At 60.5% G+C, this 18,399-nt stretch overlaps 1 protein-coding gene across 50 annotated transcripts in view; it reads right to left on the reverse strand.

The window, feature by feature from the left end:
* The window catches only part of KIF1A (kinesin family member 1A), a 101,512-nt gene that overhangs the window by 62,311 nt on the left and 20,802 nt on the right, over positions 1–18,399 (reverse strand). For all 50 annotated transcript variants that reach the window (XM_070269660.1, XM_070269649.1, XM_023642762.2 and 47 more), the window contains 9 exons: positions 14,514–14,663; positions 8,092–8,168; positions 6,820–6,999; positions 5,935–6,000; positions 4,587–4,765; positions 3,308–3,419; positions 1,734–1,811; positions 976–1,041; positions 194–211 (listed from right to left, as the gene is read on the reverse strand). In XM_070269660.1, the coding sequence (XP_070125761.1) occupies positions 194–211; positions 976–1,041; positions 1,734–1,811; positions 3,308–3,419; positions 4,587–4,765; positions 5,935–6,000; positions 6,820–6,999; positions 8,092–8,168; positions 14,514–14,619 (882 nt within the window). In that variant the 5' untranslated portion in view covers positions 14,620–14,663. The remainder of the gene's footprint in view (positions 1–193; positions 212–975; positions 1,042–1,733; positions 1,812–3,307; positions 3,420–4,586; positions 4,766–5,934; positions 6,001–6,819; positions 7,000–8,091; positions 8,169–14,513; positions 14,664–18,399) is intronic.

The following is an 18,399-nucleotide window of genomic DNA, read 5'->3' on the forward strand; positions in this document are numbered from 1 at the left end:
CGTTGTTCTCCCAGCACAGGGCCTAGCCCAGAGTTGGGCTCAAAGTGTGTGTTGGTTAAGCGCCCAAACGAAGGAGTGAATTTTATCGCAGAGACCTTTACGGGCCGAGCTGGAGCTGAGTGCACGCTGCTTGCAGCCCCCACCCTTGCCGGGCTTGAAGGCTCCGGCCCCTAGAATGGAGAAAGCAGCTTACCTTGTTGGGCCCAGAGTCCTGAAAAGGAAAAGACAGAAAGAGCCTGAGGACCTGGAGTGAGGCCGGGGCCCCAAGTTGTGTAGGGAAGGGACAGGCTGGCTCCAGAAGGCAAAGGAGCAGGAGAGCCCTGAACCCGGGTCAGGCGTCCATCACTCACCGCCTTGCCATGGCCAGCCACACTAAGCTGGTCCAGATACTCAGGCCAAACGAGAGTGTGGCCTCTCGGGCGCTGTCATCCAGCAGCTGTTCCCCGACCCCCAGCAATTTCAGAGGAGGGTATAGTTTCCTGAGATTCATCCTTCCCCAGCCGAAGGGTGTCTTGGTGAGTGGGCAATACTGCCTGTCCCACGGGGCCCATCAAGCCCAGCCCCTCACCTCTGAGGGCCATGGGCTCCCTCCTGGAGGATGGCCTGGATTGGACTAACTGAGGTCAAAGCTGACCATAGCCCTGTCCTTCCAGAAGAACACCAACCAGAACACTCACCATAGCCCACATGGTGACCCTCCTAAGGGCCCTGTGAGGAAGGTGGCACATCCTCATTTTACAGGTGGGAAAACTGAGGCTCCAAGGAGTAACAGGGATCACTACTCCATCTCTAGCCTAGTGACACCCTCCCTCACCCACGTCTCTGGGCTTTTCCTTGAACCCCAGGCATCCCACCAGAGACAGGGCCCAGTGCAGGTATGACAGGCTCCCAGCATCCCCCACGGAGGGCAGGATGAGGAGGTACCTCCACGGTCTATCCCATCCATCTAGTTCTAGAAACCGGAAGCCAGCTCACCATTTCGGCCAGAGCAGAGATGACCTTCCCCAGCGTGGTCAAGGACTTGTTGATGTTGGCTCCCTCCTGGGCGCAGAGAAGATGGTCAGTCAGGACATCAGGAAGGCTCAGGAGCCTCTTGCCTCAGCGTGACCCCTGGGGCCTGCCCCACGTGGCATGGGGGCAAGGCTGGCTAGCCCTAACGCTGACCCTGGGGCTGCACGGGCCCGGGAGGCTCTGGCAGGAAGCCGGTCAGAGGCCCCCCATGGCCAGGCGGGGAGGGCAGTGTGTCCAGCATCTCTCCTTGGTCCCTCAGATCCTAGTAACATCTCACATGGCCCTGCCTGGTACAAATTCCAGAACTCCTTCCTATCTATCAGACAATGGCGGGGACCAAAGTGGGCTCAGGAAAATAAAAATGCTCCCTCCTCACACCCGACTGTCCCCTCAGGACGATGGCCAGACAGCTCACAGCCCCTCCCACTGTTGCCTCGAAGCCTGTGTTCTTCTGGTGGGAAAGCACAGATACCTGTGGATGAGATGCTGTGAGGGCCCGTGGAGAGCCCCGCTTTCCTGCCAGGGCCTCTGTCCCTGTCAACCCCAAGCTGGTGTGCCTGGCGCAGCCCCCTGGCTGCTGGCCTCCTCCCAGTTCCTTGCCCCTGCCTCCTGCCACCCTGCCCGGCCCGCCCTGGAGCAAGCAGGCTTGGAGACAGGCCCCCGGTGATGGGTCAAGGTGCAGAGGGGCCCTGCTTCCACAGGCATGGCGCTGTGGCCCCTACCTTGAGGCGCGTGCCCTTGGCGCCTGTGGAGTCGGCCCGCTCGCTCCCGGCCAGGTCCACCAGGCTGATTTTGCTCACCTGAAATGGCAAATGTGCCAGATGCAGGAGAGGCCACGAGGCCGCTCCGAGGCGCCTATCTCCCCTGGGCACAGCCTGAAGGGCCCCGAGGAGCATGGTCAGCCCTCCCCACTGGGGCCCAGAGGTCTCTCCCCATCAGAGCTTCCCTCTGGTCACACTCTGCCTGAGGTGTGAAGCCACCTCCCCAAGAGGCTGCATATGACATGCTCCTCGAGCGCCTGGCGCTGCAGCTATGCTGTTGTCTGTGTGCTGGGCACTCTTCACGTGCTCACATGTGACTCCTCACGGTGCCCTCGAGCTGTGTCCTGTCACTGTCACCCATTTCCTCAGATGGGGCTCATCATCTGTGGTGGGATTTGAACCTGGCTCTGAAGAGCACCTCAGCCTCGTGAGGGCACAACTGTGCCTAGAGCTGCCCTGGGCACTGGGCAGGGGGTCCCCCACTGACAGTGCCATCACCTGGGGTGGGTAGCCACGTGCATCCCATGGAGGCCCAGCCCCTGTTGAGCCACAGCTGTTGTGGGCAGGACTCACCAGATGTTAACAAGCATGCACACCAGTGGGACCTCTCGGTGCCCCAAGCCCACGGGTGGGAACAGCAGGGGGCCTGCAACTAGGCTGACCCAGTCCAGCTCTGCCCTCGCTGCCCTCTCAGGCCCCACTGGCCAACCTGAGTCTCTGGGGACGATGGCGCCAGGCTGAGGTGACAGGCACCATCAGGGACTGAGCGGTCCTAACTTCCCCTGGCCCCTCTGCAGACCTCAGGGTGCTGCCTGAGAGATCCCTGCCCACCAGGAGGTGGCTGAGGTGCCCCCAGGAGGACGCCTGGATGGCAGGGTGGGGAGAGGACACAGTCAGAGAGAACCTGACACTGAGGGTCATAGCTGCAGATGGACCAGAGGAGGCTCGGCCCCCGCCCTGCTGCCCCTCAGGGGGCCCACAGATTGTATGTCTGGATAAAGGCCCGGAGATGACGCCCCCGCCCGGGTCCACTGGGAATGCCAGGGCGCGTGGGAAAGGCATCTGGGGCCAGGGCCAGGGCGGGTGATGCCTGCTCAGCAAAGGCTATCCTTTGTGATCACAGATGCCGGCGCCCACCCAGAGGCCTTGGTCCCAGCCTGGGGCCCCGCTATCCCGTCAGCCTGCACCAGGGCCCCCTGTCACCTTTGTGATGGGCACTCAGTCTGCAACCCCCAGCCTTTGCCACCACTCTCCAAGGCCACTCAGGCAGCCTTGGCCTATGAGGCTGTGCTGGGGGCATCCCTCCACAGCCCCACGGTCTCCACCAAAACCATCAGGCAGAAGGCAGATGGAGACAGACCCGGGGTCCACGGCCCCTTGAGTCTGAGTCCCTTCCACATCCAGGTGGCACCAAATGCAGAGACGAGGTGACCTCTCAGGCCTGGCCCACTCTGAGTGGCCAGTGTTTGGCTTGACTTCCTCATCCTGCCTGACCCTACGGGCCTGACCCCTCCCCCCGCCAAGGCCGTGCTCACTTTCTCTGTGGTGATATTGGTCTCCGCATCATGGCGCTTCTGGGTGAAGATGATGTTGAAGACGGCATGGGAGCGGCTGCTGGTCTCGTTCATGTTCGTAGCTGCCACGGTCCTGGGGGAACAGAAGCCACAGGCGGTTACCCGTCATCCTGAGGGTTGCTGGTGGTGCCAGCCACTTGGACCAGGTCAAGGGGCACCGGGTCCCCCAGGCTCCCGGGCTGTGCTTCCTGGCCTGATGAGGACCTTGCCTCTTGTCAGAGCACAAGCAGGGCCCACACCCACGATCCACCGTGTCCCTCGTGTCACCTTCAGCCCCCAGCCCAAGCCTGGCATGAGGGGTGCTGTGACTGGGGTGTTTCCAGGCTCCCAGGCCCTCACGAGAGCCCAGGGATCTCTCACTCCACTCCCCGGATGGGAGCCCATGCAAGGCCATGATGTGGGAAGCCCCCCCCAAGAGCGGAAAGGGGGTGCCACCATCCATCCCACACCCAGCCCACACCAGCGGCTCTGGGGAGGGCTGCAGTATGGCCTTGGGGAAGAAGGCGCAGGGCCAACTGAAAGGAGGCCTAGGGTTTGTCCTGATGCCACCAATGCACGGGAGCCTCAGGGCAGTCTCCCCAGGCTCAGCTGCCGTCTGACGACCCACGGCTCCCTCCACAGCGGGGCCTCATCAGAAGAGCGCCCCCTGGGACCACAACTGAGGTGTGGGGTGGTGGTGACTGACAGAGAACCCTCAGTCTCTCAGGAGTCCTTGGGTGGCAGAGAGGGAACTGTTTCCATGACAACCAGAGCAGACCCTCCTGGGCAGGGTGGCCCAGGGCAGCACAGCCAGGGAGATGGCCACAGTGCCTTGCAGCTGACCCATCCCCACATGCTCCCCACCCTGTGCCCTGGAGAGGGCCGTCTGCCCTCAGAGCATGTGGGGCCAGTCTTTCTGACCAGCGGGCCGGCAGGCACAGAGACTGGCCTCACCCCACGCAGCCACCACAGACAGCACTGGCACCCCCCCCACCCTGGGCACACAGCCTGACCCCCAGGAGAAGCCCCGTGTAGGCGACAGCATCCTCCTCTACGGGGGGAGCTGAGGCCTGTGGCAGGCTGCATGTGCCCTGAATGGCCTCAGGCCCACAAGGCCCACACCTCCACGGGGCCGCTGGACAGACCCCATGGGGAGACCGGCAGGTGCCCGAGGCACCAGGCCTTCCTCAGAGACACTCGCAACTGCAGGCTCGGGCGGGGAAGGAGGGCAGGGAGGGCGAGCCAGTCACCCCGCACACACCTGGCCTTGTTCCCTGAGTCCATGAGGTCCTGGATGTCATTGTAGGAAGTGACAGCCAGCTTGGAGAGGTCTTCCACATAGGGCCCTAGTAGGGGGTGCTCCCTCACACGCAGGTTGCCCTTGTTCTTGGGGTTCAGGAGGTCACGGACGCGCTCACAGTAAATCTCCATGTAGCTGACCTGCAGGGCAGAGACACTATCAGGGACCCCCAAGGTGAGGTGCAGGGGGTGCAGGGGCTGTCACCAGGGACCCCTGAGGTGGGGATGTGGGGACTATCATCAGCGACCCCCAAGATGGGGGATGTGAGAGCTGTCATCAAGGACCCCCAAGGTAGGGGATGCAGGGGCTGTCATCAGGCACCCCCAAGGTGGGGAGGTACAGGGGCTGTCATCAGGGACCCCTGAGGTGGGATGCAGGGGTTTGTAGGAGCTGTCATCAGGGACCCCTGAGGTGGGAGTGCAGGAGGTTGTAGGAGCTGTCATCAGGGACCCCTGAGGTGGGGTGCAGGAGGTTGTAGGGGCTGTCATCAGGGACCCCTGAGGTGGGAGTGCAGGAGGTTGTAGGGGCTGTCATCAGGGACCCCTGAGGTGGGAGTGCAGGAGGTTGTAGGGGCTGTCATCAGGGACCCCTGAGGTGGGAGTGCAGGAGGTTGTAGGGGCTGTCATCAGGGACCCCTGAGGTGGGAGTGCAGGAGGTTGTAGGAGCTGTCATCAGGGACCCCTGAGGTGGGGTGCAGGGACTATCATCAGGGACCCTCAAGATGGAGGATGTTGGAGCTGTCATCAAGAATCCCCAAGGTGGGGGCTGCAGGGGCTGTAATCAGGGACCTCCAAGGTGGGATGCAGGAGGAGTTGTGGGAGCTGTCATCAGAGAGCCCCAAGATGGGGGCATATGGGGACTGTCATCAGGAACTCCTGAGGGAAGAGGGTTGGGGGGCACACAAAGGGCTCCAAGCTGCCAGGTCAGGCCATGGCCCCTGAGTGTGTGATTGGGGGTCTCAGCTCATCCCTGCCTGCCTGGCTATCCCCCAGCCACAGCCATCCTGGGGGATCGTCCAATGCAGTCACACTGGGGCCACCTTGGTCACAGTACAGCCCAGGCCATGCACCCTGAGGCACCTGTCCCTGCACCCCGCATGGAGTAGCCGCTCAATAAACACCGGCTGAGCAGAGGAGGGCCCCGCGCTCCTCTTCCTGGTGTGATTTACCGGCATGGTTGCCACGCACACGAGTGACAAGCTAAGAGCACAGACCAGTGGTGGGGACTCGCTTTACATCAGTAACGCATTGCCACCCAGGCCTGGAACCCCCAGCCGTGCTCCAGGGAATGGACGAAGGCGGAGTCCTACCTCCACGGAGTAGGACATGTTGTCATTGGTCATTTCGTTGATGCGAGAGAACAGGTCTTCGCAGAGCTGCGGGGACCAAGGGCACACACAGTCAGACGATGAGGGCTTGGCTGCTCCTGGAGCCCTGCCCCTCGAGGTGCTGTGGGTGGCCTACACCCAGGCAATGCTGCTCCCCTGGACCCCTCTGGCACCCTCAGTCCATCCTAAAGGCACTGAGAAGCTGCCGTCTCCTGTTAACTCAGGGAGTCCCCCCACCGGCTGATGTCCCATCCCGTCCTGTGGGTCGTCTGCTCATACCCGCCTGCTCCTCACCCCATCCTTGTCAGCACGGGGTGGGGTAGAGGTTGGCCATGCTACAGACCACCCAGCACTCTCCTCTGCCCTGACCAGGTCAAGCACTGACCAGCTCAAATTCAGGGACCTGCCCAAGGGGGCTGGGCTGGCTGGGGGCCAGGGTCCCAGCAGTATCTGGGGCATTGTCTCTCAGCCTTTGGTTAACAGAAGGCCTCTCTGTTCCGGGGACCTCTCCCTGCCTGGACACCTGCCCTCACTGCCCGCCAGGAAAGGGTCACCCCCACCAGCAGCTCTCCCAGCCGCCCTGTGCTATGGACGTGACCGTGGTGGGCAGTGCCCAGGGCTGGGGCCCCTCCGCAGCTCCCCCTCCCCTGGCCTGGGTCTCCAGCCTCTTCACAGCCATCTGCCCCACGCTGCCCCTCTCCGGCCCTGACCCCACCCTCCTCCGGCTCCCTTCTTCCCACGGCTGCTCTTCTGGGGCGCCCTGCCCCAGTCTCTAGGCCTCAGCTTGTGCTGCCCTGCCCATCCCGCCCTCAGTGGGTCCCACGCCAACCCCGCCTCCCACTCTGGCCCCCACCCCCAACTGCGTGCCTGTGGGATGATGCCCTGCTGGTCCTTCTCCTGCTTGCCCATCATGGTGTAGGACTTGCCCGCCCCGGTCTGCCCATAGGCGAAGATGCAGACGTTGTAGCCCTCGAAGGCGTGCTGTAGCATCTCCTCGCCGATGTCCCGGTACACCTGCTTCTGCGAGGCGTAGTTGATGTCCTCGGGCTGGAGGACAAGAAGGGGTACAGCTGCAGGAGGCTGGGCAGCCAAGGGCTCATCCCACCACATTCACAGAGCACTACATTGCACTCAGGGCCTTGAGGCCACCAGGGGCAGCGCAGTAGAGAGGGACACCTGCCCCGCCCGCCCACTCGCAGGCCCTGGGAGAAGGGACCTAATCCTGCCTGAGAGGGGTGAGGAGGAAGTGGCAAGGCTGGGGCAGGGCAGGCGGAAGGGTGTTTCAGTAGAGGGAACAGCATGCGCAAAAGCTCAGAGGTGGGACTGCCTGACGTGGTGCTCAGTGAGGCAGCCATGGGAATGTGGAGAGGTGGGGCTGGGGAGGGGCAGGGCCCGAGGCCCAGGGAGCCCACGGGCTGTATACAGTGTCTGGATGCTGTCCTGGGCCAGAGGCCTACAGGGTTACCTCGACGATGGAAGGAAGAGGGACTGGAAGGGGGAACGGGGAGCCCTGGGGGCTGTTCTGGGAGCCAGGTGCTCAGAGATGTGACCTAAGGCAGGTGCTGGCACTGGGGCAGGGGAATGGATGCCTTCTAGAAGGATCAGGAGGTGGGGGGATGGGCAGGGCTGAGTGTGGATGAGATGGAGAGGTGGGTCAGGGAAGAGTCTGAGGGTCTCCAGAGCTCCCGGGGGAAGCAGGGGCCTCCAGAGGTGCTGCCCATGGAGAGAGTGCAGGCACAGGCGCCATCTGGGCCAGGGTCAGCTTTGGATATTCTGAATTTGGGATGTCCGGGGAAAAGGAGATGCCAGCGGGCAAATGGATGTACAGCTTGGACCCTGGGAAACTGCCCACAGTGAGCAAGGCCCCTCGTCCCTTCAGCCCGCTCGTCCCTGCCTCAGCCGGGGACAGTGCGTGTCACAGCTCAGGGTGACCTTCCACACACAAGGCGACTTAGGAAAGCAGGCCCCTCCCCTCAGTCTCACCCCTGTCCCGTCCCCCCCCCATGCAGCAGCCCTGCAGGGGAGCAGGGGAGCCATCACCCCATTTAGAGAGGAACATGCAGCTCAGAGAGGTCGAGGGACTGGACGAGGGCCACACTGCTGCGTCCCCCCTCCCCTGGACCTCAGCCCTGGGCTTACCGAGGTGTGTGACCAGTAGGAATAGTCGAAGCTGAAGCTTTTGGGCGTCTCCTTGGGCTGTTTGGGGTTAACGATGGCTGTGGGAAGGGGGACAGGTGTGGTGGTTATCTGTGCTGGAGAGGCCGACTGGCACATCGGACGTGCCCACCCACCAGAGAGGGAACCCCGAGGGGGCGTGGGGGGGCGGAGTCCTCAGAGGCCTGTGGTCCCAGACAAGCCAGCCCCTCAGTGGGAGGGGACCCAGGCGATTCTAGGCAGATGACCTGTCTCTGCTCCTCGCCTTGGTCTGGTGGACCCTGCTGCCCACCAGTGTCCCCTGCAGGCAGCCCAGAGTCGTTCCTTCCTGCAGACACTGAATCGACACAGAGCCCACAACCCACCCCCACCTCTTGGGTCCATACCCTGCTCACCACCTCAGCCCAGGTCTTTCTGCATCTGCTCTGCATGCACACACCCTAGAAGCACCCAGAAGGCTGGGGCTTCCTGTCATGGCTGTGTACCTGCTTCTTTTGGGCCCATGATGCCGTGTCTGTGAGCTGCATACGCCTGGGGCCTGCTGGCTGCCCCTGTGGGGTATCCCATCGCAGGAACCACAACCACTTATTCCTTCTCCTTCAGGGCACCTGTCCCCCCTAGATCTGCTCTCACAGGCTCTATGGAACTAACCTCTGCATAGGTCCCTCCTTCCCTCCTCCACCGAGCTGCACCCTGGGCTGGCCGGAGGCAGCACTCACGGAACATCGGTTCATTCAATGAGGAACCATGCCCCGAGCATGCAATGGTGCCCTCACCCACCGCTGCGCCTGCCCAGTGTCCCAGGAGCCCCCAGTCCCAGGCTGCTTCACCCCAGGCCTGCAAGTGCCCCTGCCCCCAGGGTTCCCCACGTCCTGGATCCAGCAGGGGGCATGTTCTCCTTTTTTTGGTGAGGAAGATTGGCCCTGAGCTAACATCTGTTGCCAATCATCCTCCTTTCTTCTTTTTCTCTTTCTCCCCAAAGCCCCAGTACATAGTCGTATATCCTAATTGTAAATCCTTCTAGTTATGCTATGTGGGATGCTGCCACAGCACGGCTTGATGAGCAGTGTGTAGGTCCATCCCCAGGATCCGAACTGGCGAACTCTGGGCCACCAAAGCAGAGCATGCGAAACTAACCACTACACCACTGGGCTGGCCCCAGGGGGCATGTTCTCAGTGGCCGGGAAGGGGGGACCTCAGCCCCCACCCCCTCAGGACACCCTGCCTGCTGCCCATTAGGACGCTGTCTGAACTTGCAATGTCTGTGTTGATAGAGGACCCGGAGGGCCCCCAAGGCCCCACCTGGCCAGAGGCAAATCTCCCCCTGGGTTTCACATCCACAAGAAACTCCAGCCAATCCTGGTGGGAAGGGCTCCAGGGCCACAAGGGAGGCCACTCCCCCAGCACGTCATCCCACCTGAGGAGCACAGCCCCTCACATCACCGCCCCCCATGCTCAGGATGAAGGCCGTGTCTGCCCTCTTCTCAGACTGACTTTCCTCAACTGCAGTGGGCTGGGGGCCTCGCCTTCCTGGGCACGGCACGGCCTCCAGGAGCCCACCCCCCTGCCCTACCAGCAAGTGTCCAGGGGGACCTGTCGCCGGCACCAAGAGAACAAGACCCTGTTCCCATTATCGGTTGATTATATCCCCTCAAAATCCACGTGCTGAAGTCCTGACCTCAGGACCTGAGAATGTGACCTCCTTTGGAGACAAGGTCCTCGCAGGTGTAACTGGCTAAGATGAGGTCACACTGGAGCTCCTAACTCAACACACCTGGTGTTTTTATAAGACGAGGGAAGCTTGACACAGACACGCACAGGGAGAGGCCGTGTGACGATGGAGCAGAGACAGGGTGATTCTTCTATAGCCACGGATGCCAAGGATGCTGGCACATCACTAGCAGCTGGGAGAGGCAGGGAACGGATCCCCCCTCACTGCCTCAGAGGGAACCAGCACTGCCAACACCTCGATCTCAGACTCCAGCCTCTAGACTGCTGTCTACACCGCCCAGCCTGTGGTACTTCCGTATGCAGCCCTGGGAGACTGAGACCCCCGGCCTCACCACTTCTGCAGCTGCCCTCGGCCCACTGGCCCCATTTGCAGGTACCTGGGCCGTTTGCTCTGGCTGAATGTCCTGCTCACAGAACAGGTGTCACCTGAAGCCCCAACCCCAGGGCTGACCTGGCTCTGGGCCCCAGACCCCCAGCTTGAAGAGCTCTGGGAGAAGACCCGGTGCCCTTGGGAAGCCACTAGGAGGGAGCAGGTGACTGACCATCACAGCCTTGTCCTCGGGGCTGAGAGGGGGTCATGTCCATGTAGCCCCCAGGATCGAGGCCAAGAGGGAGAAAGCTGCCTGATTTCAACTCCTGAGGCCACGGAACCCCCGGCCAGATACTGCCGGCGCCGTGGAAACCACAATCGCAGCACCGCCTGAGCACACGCAGCCTGGGCTGGCCTCCTCGCTCTGGCTGGTCCCCTGGCTCACTCCACCCACGCCCACCTCTGCCCACCTGGGCCCCTCACCTCCCTGCACCATAGCCAGGGTCCCCAGACAGACCTGGATTCCCCACCCCCCTCCCCAATCCACTCCCTGGACAGGCATGACCCCCACCACGCTCAACAGACAGGCCCGGCCCCACATCCCCAACCCCATCCCCAACCCCATCCAGCCCTCTCTCCTTTGACAGGCAAGACACTTGGCCAGCCCCGGGTGCTGACCTTGCTCCGAGCATGTCCTGACCCTGGGGTGTTTGCCATACACCCCACATGGACCGTGAACTCCCTGAACTGGGGGCCCTCCCAGGGACACGGCACAGGTGTTCTTAAGGAATGCTGGGTGGGCAGGGTACAGCCAACAGGGGGGGTCAGTGGGCGGGGAGTGGGCCACAAGGAGCATCCACCATTGGGATCACTGGGCAGCTCTGCTCCACTCCTCAGGACCAGCTTGTCACCTGCCCCCACCCCCTGTCTCAGGGTCCCCTGGTGTGGCTAGGACATCCAGCCCTGATCCTGACCCCTGGGGGATCCTGTGGTGTCTGAGAAACTCCCTCGGTTATTACGGATGGGATCCTGAGCGCCAGAGGGATGTGCCCTCCCCAGGTCACATGGCACACAGCCGGACTGGAGCCCAGGGTCAGCCCAGCCTCCACGAACATCTCCAAACCCTCACCAGGACGACCTGCCAAGACCAGGGCCGGCAGGCACCCCTCCCGCAGTGATTTTTCTGGAGAAAAGGCTTTGGGGCAGGGTCTCGGGTTTCTTCCCTGTGTGGGTCTGAGGAGGGGTAGGGAGGACAGGTCCCCTGGGGCTGGGTGAGTGGGGCCCTCGGGCCAGCGCACTGAGCAGCTCTCTCCCCTCCACCCCTGCCTGCACAACACCAGGCCGGCTTCCCAGGGCTCAGAGGGGCCAGTGCCGGCAGGGGACAAAGAGCCCAGTGGAGGGGGCGCCAACTTGAATAGGGAGGGGAGGCGCGGGGGCAGGAACTGAACGGAAGCCATTCTCTCAGAGTCTGAATGGCCCGCCGGGCATCGTCCCCACCCCTTCTCACACCCGTGAGCACTGACAAGCCCAGCGCCTGCCAGTGTCCGCCTTAGACGGTGCTGGGGCCATCTCATACCAGCCACCGGACGCCTACCACCCCCCAACACCCGGCCCCCGGACACCCACCCCGCCCTCACACCCAGGCCTGGATGCCCACCCCATCCTCACACTGGCCCTGGGTGCCTACTCCGTCCTCACACCTGGCCCTGGACGCCCACTCCCCCACCACACACACTGGCCCCTGGACCTGCAGGAATAAAGCCCATCAGCCCTCTGACCCCATTCCTCAGGCAGGCTTCCCTGTGCGAGGGCTGAAAGGCATCCTCCTCTCCTCTGGGTTCCCTCTGCCTTCACCTCAACTTCTGATGTGGCTTCTGGCACTTTCTACCAATACCATCACTCCAAAACGAATGTCGCTTTCCTTAGAGATTTTTCCTTATTGTTCATTCTTTTGACACTCTCCCTCTCCTTCTCTCTCTCTATTTCTTTGTCTCTCTCTGTCTCTGTGTCCCTCTCTGTCTCTGTCTCTTTATCTCTCTGTCTCTCTCTCTCTCCCTGTCTGCCTATCTCTCTGTCAGTCTCTGTCTCTCTCTCTCCATCTCTCTCTCTCTCTGTCTCTCAGGCCAGGGGTGGGTCAGCGGTTTCACCCGGAGCAACACCCTGTCTCCTCCAGCTGTTTGCCTTTGTGACACCCGCCCACGTCCTGGGCCTCTCCCCAGTTCCGGGGAGACGCAGGGTCTGACTCTGACGCCTGTTCTTTCTGACCACTGCAGGCTCCCACAGGGCTTGATCACCTGGGAACCCCTCGTGCCAAGACCCCCAGCTACTGTCAGGTGGTGACTGTGCTGCTGGGGCCTGGCCCAGGGGTGGACCCGGATCCCCACAGCCACTCCTGATGTCCTCGGTCATCCTGTCAGCTCCTCACACAGATGCCCTCTGCCCACCCAGGGCCACAGTTCCCCGCCCCAGGGGGTCACAGATCCTTGCAGGCCCTGGCTTCCCACCTCAAGGCTTGCGTCCTGCCCTCTGAGCACTTTCTCTGGCCGAGAGGGGGCCAGACTGCTGGTGCGAGAAGCCCAGGCCCCAGGACCAACCTCAGCCTGTGCGAGTACTGGACAAGCCCCCCAGATTTCAGGAGGACAACTCGGAAGTGCAGTCTATACATCAGAGGGTCCCAGCAAGCCAAGCCCCCACTGCCCATGGCGGCCATTTGCTCATCAATGCCCCTTCGCAGCTTCCTTCCCACTTCCACACTCCCCCGCAGTACGTCCTGAGACCCCCTCCCAGATAAACTCTTGGCCCCCAAATCCACATCTCAGGGTCTGCTTCCAGGGACCAGACAGAGGCAACATCATGAACTCCCAGATGTGCATGGGCACTGTGCCCAACAGCCCCCAACACAAGCTCTGAGTGGGGCTTCCACAGCCTGCCCACACAGGAAAAAAGGCCACAGCCTTCTGGAAAGATCAGTCCCAGCCCAGACCCCCTTCCACAGAGCCTACAGTTGCCCCAGAGCCTTCCTGGGGACCCCTGAATCCTCCCCCACTCAATGAGCCTAGGGAGGCGGCTGCCGTCAGCCCTCGGGGCCCCTGCCTGCACAGGCGGTAGGTAACAGGCGGGGTGGGGTTACACAGGCGCAGAGCCCCCGAGACTGGGCGAGGCCTGTCATCATCCTACAACCCAAGGACGAGAAGCTGTTGGTGCCGGCCACTGGGTACAACATATGCCACTCGAGCCTGTGGAGACGGCAGCGTCTGCAGCTGCACGAGGGACCCCGAGTGCAAACTGCGCACTCAGCTCAGTCGACCACATGACTGGGAGAGAGAACCATGAACTCTTGCTCTGGGTCACGAAGCATTGGGATGGGCTGTTGATCAGCAGGAGATAACCCAAACACTGGGTCCATTTCCAGGGGACCCACAAGAAGCCCTACCAACGTACGGTGTGAGCACAAGGATGCTGCCTCCCTTGGTGAGAGTAAGGGTGGGGTCAGGAGGGGCTCTGGGTGCTGGCAACGCTCTGCCACTGGGTCTGGGTGCCACTCAGAGTGTGAGGCCTCCTTGAGCTGCACGCTGTGTTCTGTCCGCTCTTCTGCATGTATGGCACAACTCGTACAAAGTTCGTGATCAGAGAAAGAGCCCAGGGGAGGCTCCGAGCGAGGCCCTCTCCCTCCCCACCTCCAGCAGCCGGATCCTGTGTGCTAAGGAGACCCTTCGGGGCACGTCCGTCTTTCTGACCTTGTGGAAATCGCCACTTCCTAGTCATCATGTCGACTCCAGACCTACTCCTCCAAAAACTTTGAGATGCTTCCAATTAACAACAAAGCAAAAGAATGGACAAAAGGAAAAAAACTTCTAAACGCAGGGCAGTTGAAAAGTGTCCCCCCAGATTCATGTCCACCTGGAACCTCAGAATGTAACTTATTTGGAAATAGGGTCTTCGAATGTATAATTAGTTGTTAAGTGAGGTCATACTGGATTGGGGTGGGCCCTAAATCCACTGATCAGCGTCCCTATAAGAAGGCCACATGAAGACACAGATGTACAGGAAGAAAGCCGTGTGACGACGGAGGCAGAGATCGGGGTGGTGCAGCCACAGGCCAAGATGGCCAGCAGCCACCAGAAGCTGTGAGCGGCAGAGGAGGATCCTCCTTCAGAACCTCAGAGGGAGCACAGCCCCGTCAACATCTGGATTTTGGACTCTGGCCTCCAGAACTGTGAGGGATAAATTCCTGTGGTTGTGAGCCCCTAGTCTGTGGTCATTTGTTGCTGCAGCCCCGGAAACCAACACACCGTGTGGACGAGGAGGGACCCGTGGCCCTGGGTGACCAGCAGCCAACGGCAGTCCCGTCACAGCCCATACTCACTGGTGGTGCTTCCAGACATCTGGATGATGCACTTGGATTCTCGGCTCATCTCCCGGGAATTGAAGGGGCGGACGCGCACCGCCACCTTCACGGAGGCCCCGGCCATCTCTGCGGCCTTTATTGGTCACTCCTAGTGGGCGTGGGAGACACCTAGGGAAAAGGGAGACAGGAATTAGAAACTATCCCCGAAGAGGCAGAACTGGTGTTTCTGCGTGGCGATTCAACCCGCTCCCTTCCAAAACCCACTAAGTGGCACCGCATGGGGTGCCAATCCCTGAGGACACGAGGAGCTGGAGAGGGTCAGCTACAGGTGGTAAATGTCACAAGTTGTAGAAAAGAAAGCCAAAGGGATGAGTGGAGCCCGGGAAAGCTAGAACCTAACAAGAGACAAGCCAATTCGCTCTGTGGGACCCAGAGAGACCCAGGCATCTCTGAAGGCCAGCGTCCAGGTGTGACGGGAAACGGGCATTGGTGGAAAGTCAGTGGGAGGGGCGTTAGACCCTGTTACAGGCTGAATTACATTCCCTCAAAATTCACCTTGGAGTCCTAACCCCCAGGCCCTCAGCTCATGACCTTTTTGGAGAGAGGATCCTCGCAGAGATAACTGGTTAAGATGAGGCCAAACTGGAGTCGAGTGGGCCCTTAACCCAATGACTGGTGTCCCTATAAAAAGGGGATGTTTGGACACACAGACACACAGAGGGAGAACATCACATGAAGACAAAGGCAGAGATCACGGTGATGCTTCTACAAGCCAAGGGACGTCACAGATTGACGGTAAACCAGCACAAGGTAGGAGAGAGGTGGGGCATGGACTCTCCCTCCCGGCCTCAGGAGGAACCAGCCCTGCAGACACCTGGATGGAGGACTTCCGGCCTCCAGACCGTGAGACCACCCGTTTCTGTTGTCTAAGCTGCCCAGGCTGTGCCCCTTTGTTACAGCAGCCCTAGCAAACTAGTGAAAGCCCCAGGGCCCCCATCCCCACCCTGTGAACATCCAGGACCCTGCCCCGACCCCACCACCAGGCAGGAGGCCTTGTCATTAACATCCTTAGAAAGAAAAGTTACTACGTCCATGAATGAGTGGAGGCTGCTATTTTTAAAAGGACCATTAACGAATAAGAAAGCATTCTTGCAAATTAAAAGTACAAAAACAGAAGCTTTAAAAGTAAATTAAGAGGTTGGAAATACAATAAATGATTTTCCATGAGAAGAGAGAAATAAAATCTGAGGATCAATGAAAAGAACTCCTAAAGAAATTATTCAAGAAGATTTCCCACGACTGAAGGTCACCAGTTTCCAAATTCAAACGGTCTACCTACCCCGCCCACTATAAAAAGTCACACGCCAGGGCAAACTGTGAAATTTCAGAACCTCGGGGCTAAAGAGAAGCTTCCATAAGCTTCCACAGAAAAAACCAGATCACAAAAGATGCAGAATCAGAATGGCATTGGTGTCTCCTTCGCCACATGGACACCAGATGATAATGAGAAACATTTCAAACTGCTGAGGAACGGTGACTTCCAGAATTTTAAGCTCAGCCAAACTACCCATCAAGTGTGAGGGTGGGATGAAGAACCAGGAAGATTCCGGAAGATGCTAGAATCTGTGCTCCAGCAAGTGAGGGAGAAAACAGGGAGCAAGCGGGGAAGTTGTGGGGCCCGGGCCCAGTCCCAGAGTACACTGGGGCTGCCCCAAGGGGGACGTCCCTGATCGGAAGGCGATGGGAAGGACGCCACCAGGAGAGAAGCTGGGGCTGCGAGGCCAGCGGTGGCCTCACCCCACGGAGGAGGGTCGTTCAGAGGGTTTGATGAGAAATTAGGGACGAGCCCATGGAAGGCTGCAGGGAAAGGCCTGCATTATTTATCATTTATCCAGATAAAATGTTCTACAAGAAAGAAAATGTAAGCAGGGTACACTCGAGAGGAGCAGGAGAGAACATTTCCTGGTCTTGGTGTTGCCAACACAAAACGCTAATTCACGGCAACAGAAGCAATGTGGCGGGAAGATGAGGGAGAGAACGGGCCATGCACGGGGGCAGAGCAGAGCAGGGACCCCTGGAGGGAAGGCAGGAATGGGGTGCCGGTTCTCAGGAGGAGCTCAGAGCCCCCTCTGACTCTGACACTACGTCTACCTGTGCTACCTCGGTAAAAACTCAAGAAAAAGTCAAAGGAGAAAAACCGGGAGGAGATGCCGCTGCTGGAGCCCAGCGCTGCTCAGGCGGGGGCTACGAGCAGTGAGCCCACAGCGAGGCTGGGGCTTCGGGGGAATGCCCCCCACCGGCCAGGCCACTGCACACCCTGGAATGGGAACAGTGGGATGCGAGAGCCACCTGCGGCTGCCACAGAATGAGCTGATCCTGTGTGGCCACGACGACGCCAGGCCTGCTAGGCGACAACTGTGGTTTGAGTGTGAAGGTGACCTTCACATCCACTTGAAGGTCACTTCCCACTCACATCGAGGAAGAGGCTCTCCCTAAGGACACAGGCCTCGGGGGTGCTCTGCACCCGGTCAGCGCAGGGCAAACGCTGGCTGCAGAGGACCGTGCCCGGGTGCTGGGAGCCTGCAAGCTAGAGGCGGGCGGACGGGGCAGTGCTGGAGCAGGATTGGGGCCAGTCCAGCCAGGAAGGCAGGAGGGGGTTGGCTTTCCTGGAGGAGCATCCCAGGCCAAGGAGGTGGGGAGTGAGGGAGCAGCAAGGCCTGTGCTCAACAAGGGGAGCCCCATGACACCCCACCCTCCTCTTGCACAGGGGAGGCCCTGGGCATCCACCCACCTGCCCTAGATGTAGTGCAGTGCCCAGACTGGGTGCCCTAAGGGGACCCTGGGACGAGGGCAGGCCGAGGCGGGCCGGCGCTCCTGTTGGTGGCAGCCCTCCTCCTGCCTCGGGACAGGACCTGGAGCCCAGGGCACCAGGGTTCTCCCAGCACCCGCTCCCAGTAGGCCTGGATCCCAGCGAGGGTCAAGTGAGCTTCATCTGGCACAGAGGACTGTGGCCAACTCTCCAAGATGAGGGCAGGTGTGTGCAGAGAGCAAGCAGCCTGGGAGTGACCAACAGGCAGGCACAAGGTGTCCCACCGATACAGCTTTTCTCCTTCTGACTCCACGGCCGAGGTGTACTGACGGCTCTGAGACGAGTGACTGCGGTGTGCTGAGAGGCGCCTTCCCATTTACAGGCCCCGACCCCACAGGGCAAGCATGGGGACCTCGCCTCTCACAGCTATGTTTCGGCACAATGTCCTGCTGCTCATAATTCACACCGAGGGAACACAGGGTACTGAAGCCACATGGGAATCATGTTGAGGGGGAATGCACTATGTCACGGTGAATCCAGTGCAAACCAGGGGTCGGGGACACAGTCCAGGCCCTGCCTTGATCTCAGCTGTGTGACTTAGCCCCCTGGGCCTCAGTTTACCCATCTATGAAATGACAGGGTTGAGAGGGATGACTTCAAAGTGAATTCACCTCTTGGGTCCTGGGACTCTGAGGAAAACTGGTGATGCAAAACTATGATGCTGCTCTGGCAACTTTGAAAAGTCTTTCCCTCTGGACACTGGCAGGGCTGACAGCCCAAGGCTGCAGCTGCTCGCCCCAGGGGGGCCTGGGGGACTGAGCAACTAGGCTCCCGGGAACAGGGAGAGGGACAGGGCAGGACAGGGAGCTCTTGGTTACAGGAAGGGCCAGAAGCTCCAGGAAACAGAATTCGGCTTGATATCAAGAGAAAATCTAGGGACTTCCACCCATTGCTGTCTAAAATAGACTCAGATGGTTGTTAAGTGGTGAGCCCTTGTCACTGGAGGCATCCAAGTAGAACAAAGGCTGCAGAGAGATCTCTTTGAGACCCTCCCACACTGAGGTTCCATGAAATCCCCCTTCTTGAAAAGGGAGG

The sequence above is a fragment of the Equus caballus genome, chromosome 6 (genome assembly GCF_041296265.1).
Source record: "Equus caballus isolate H_3958 breed thoroughbred chromosome 6, TB-T2T, whole genome shotgun sequence".
Taxonomy (NCBI): Eukaryota; Metazoa; Chordata; class Mammalia; order Perissodactyla; family Equidae; genus Equus; species Equus caballus.